The sequence below is a fragment of the Macrosteles quadrilineatus genome, unplaced genomic scaffold (genome assembly GCF_028750875.1).
Source record: "Macrosteles quadrilineatus isolate MER2022 unplaced genomic scaffold, UCM_ALF_1.0 Scaffold_1__1_contigs__length_201487025, whole genome shotgun sequence".
In the NCBI taxonomy this organism is placed as follows: Eukaryota; Metazoa; Arthropoda; class Insecta; order Hemiptera; family Cicadellidae; genus Macrosteles; species Macrosteles quadrilineatus.
Genome location: NW_026542594.1, coordinates 100201492 through 100204019, shown reverse-complemented (window position 1 = coordinate 100204019; position 2528 = coordinate 100201492). Strand labels below are relative to the sequence as shown.

At 38.5% G+C, this 2528-nt stretch overlaps 1 protein-coding gene across 1 annotated transcript; it reads right to left on the bottom strand.

The window, feature by feature from the left end:
* Positions 1 to 1008: 1008 nt before the first annotated feature.
* LOC128999257 (outer dense fiber protein 3-B-like) lies at positions 1009 to 1719 on the bottom strand. The gene has a single exon (XM_054425655.1). The coding sequence runs from the start codon at positions 1717 to 1719 to the stop codon at positions 1009 to 1011; it is 711 nt and encodes a 236-aa protein (XP_054281630.1).
* Between the last annotated feature and the right edge of the window lie 809 nt (positions 1720 to 2528).

Sequence of the window (2528 nt, the reverse complement as noted above, 5' to 3'; positions counted from 1 at the left end):
ACAAAGTGGACTTCTAGGTTAATCTAGCAATTGAAATATCTTATAAACAAAAAATAACACCATGTCTACTTCATCGAATGACTACGTACGGTCATGGACACACCAAAATTACAAAAAACACAATCTTTCCTTTATTAATCTTGTAATTCCTCCTTTCAACTCGAAACGACCGGCACTACAATCCTGACGTACACCCCGAACTAGTCTCTAAAACCAACTGACTCCATCGACGCCAGGCTTGCCACTGTCGTGCCCCAAAGTTGAAAATTTTTCCCAAATGGTCGTGACGCCAAATCGAGGGACAGACTTATTTTGTCATGGTAGTCAGTTTGCAATGACAATAAAATTATAATATGCTCCTTTTTTGTAAGTTTAATAACCATTGATGACATAAAAATATGGCTTTATATATTTCGGCATGAATAATTAGTCTAAAAACAGCGTGAAAGTTGGAAAATGTACCCTAGGGACACGTCATGGTCGTGAATTTCGAGACTTTAAAAATACGAAAAAAATACCTAGAACCTATTTAAAACCAAATAAATGTGTGTAACATGTTGCCCCCGTCCCAAAAAATATTAAAACACATAATAATAAACTACAAATCCAGTATCTACGAAGTAAAAGGCCAGGGACATGAAAACGTACGTTTTTAAATTTTCACTCACCTACATACCAAATTTAATAAAAATCAGACTACAGGTCAACAGGTGTGGTATGTAGCTCTGTACACATCCACACATACACACAGACATCACTTCGAAAACCACTTTTTTGGATTCAGGGGGACCCAAACGGATATATCCACTCAAAACTCCATCTCTAACATTTTTACGAAAAGAATACTTTCTCCATATACTATGTGTAGGGGGAAAAAGTAAAAAAAAATTGTTTTCTCAGTTTTGTGCACTGAATCAGTATGTATCTTTTCATTAATTACGTATTATATTTTTATAAAACTTCTGTTATTTTGTATGTATTATCTAAAATGATTAAGTTTTCAGACTTCTAAAACACAAATGTGTCTTGAGCTTTGTCTTCAGGGAGATAGACCAAGTGTTTTTCAGGAGAATGTTGCACACCAAAGCTGATTCCTTTCAGAGCTTCTCGTTTTTCATATGTAGGAATGGGGTTGTATTTGGGCCCCGGGGTTCCAGATTTATACTTCTGATGCGGTCGTCCAAGGATAGGGACACTAGGAGGTGTTTTCAGGTAAACATTATTTTCAGGCAACATATATTTAGGTCCTGGAGTTAGTTGCTTTGTTTTAAAAAAGTTACGACCCAAAATTGAAAATGCCGGTTCTGCTTTTAAATCGGGAATGCTTGGACCGATGCTTGTCGGTGGAGCATATTTATTTGGTCCAGGACCAACTTTTGATTTGCGAAGATCGGCCCTTTTATTCCCAAATGAATAAGCAGGAGGTGATGGCTCTACTAACTTTGTGGAGTTGTCATATTTCGGTCCTGGAGTACGACCTAATCTGGAACTTTTCCATCTGTCCAGCATTGATGTTTCTTGGGTTGTCAATTTGCCATGTTGAGTGAAGCCTCGAGTGTCATATTTTGGCCCAGGAGCTTTGACTCTAACTCTACCATACCCAACTGTTCTGACTCCAAATGAAAACGCAGGAGCTTGCGCTAGTGTCGGATCAAGCTGACCGGCCCCAATAGTCGAGGGTAAGGCATATTTGGGCCCAGGACCATGAACTCTCACCATTTTATTTATGTAATAAAAAATTTAGATCACCATAAAAATTATGTTTTAGAATATATAATTTTGGTGCTATGGTAATTAAATTATTGAGAAACACATTAAAAAGGAAAAAAAGTAACAAATATTATTACTTAGGTTTAAATAGAAAGGGCTTATTGCCTGAGAATAAGGGAGACCAAGGATGGGATAAGCAGGCTTATCTTAAGAAATGTAGGCATCCCACTTCACTACAGTAACACAGAAAAAACACAAGACAGTGAAAGACTTTAGTATCTATTGTGACTCAATGTTGAGAAAGGGGCCAGTCAGTGGCCTCGAAATATCCAATTTCTCTTGTGTTTTCTTGTGTTACTGTAGTGAAGTGGGATGCCTACATTTCTTAAGGTAAGCCTGCTTATCCTATCCTTTGTCTACCTTATCTTATCTAACAGGGGCTGGCCGAGACCATGAAGCACTTCATCCGAAAATCGAATTATTGGGCACCCCAGACAATTGTTTTCTTGATGATCTTGCAAGTTCAGGCGTCCAATGAATGCCTGTAGCTTCCCAATTAGTTCATCCTCGGGAAGATATCTTCCTCTAGCCGCATTACCAAGAGTTATCATTCTAGCATCAGAGAGCTCGTCACAATCAAAGAGCAGGTGATCGGCTGTCTCCTCTGACCCATCACCGTGCCTACAGATCGGTTCATCATCAAATAAGCCCATCCGTTGTAAATGTTTCCTGAATCGCCGTGACCAGTTATCAGTTCTACAATTAATTTTATTATACGCCTGTCTAGTCTCAAGAGGTCAGAGGCAACCTTTTTGGAA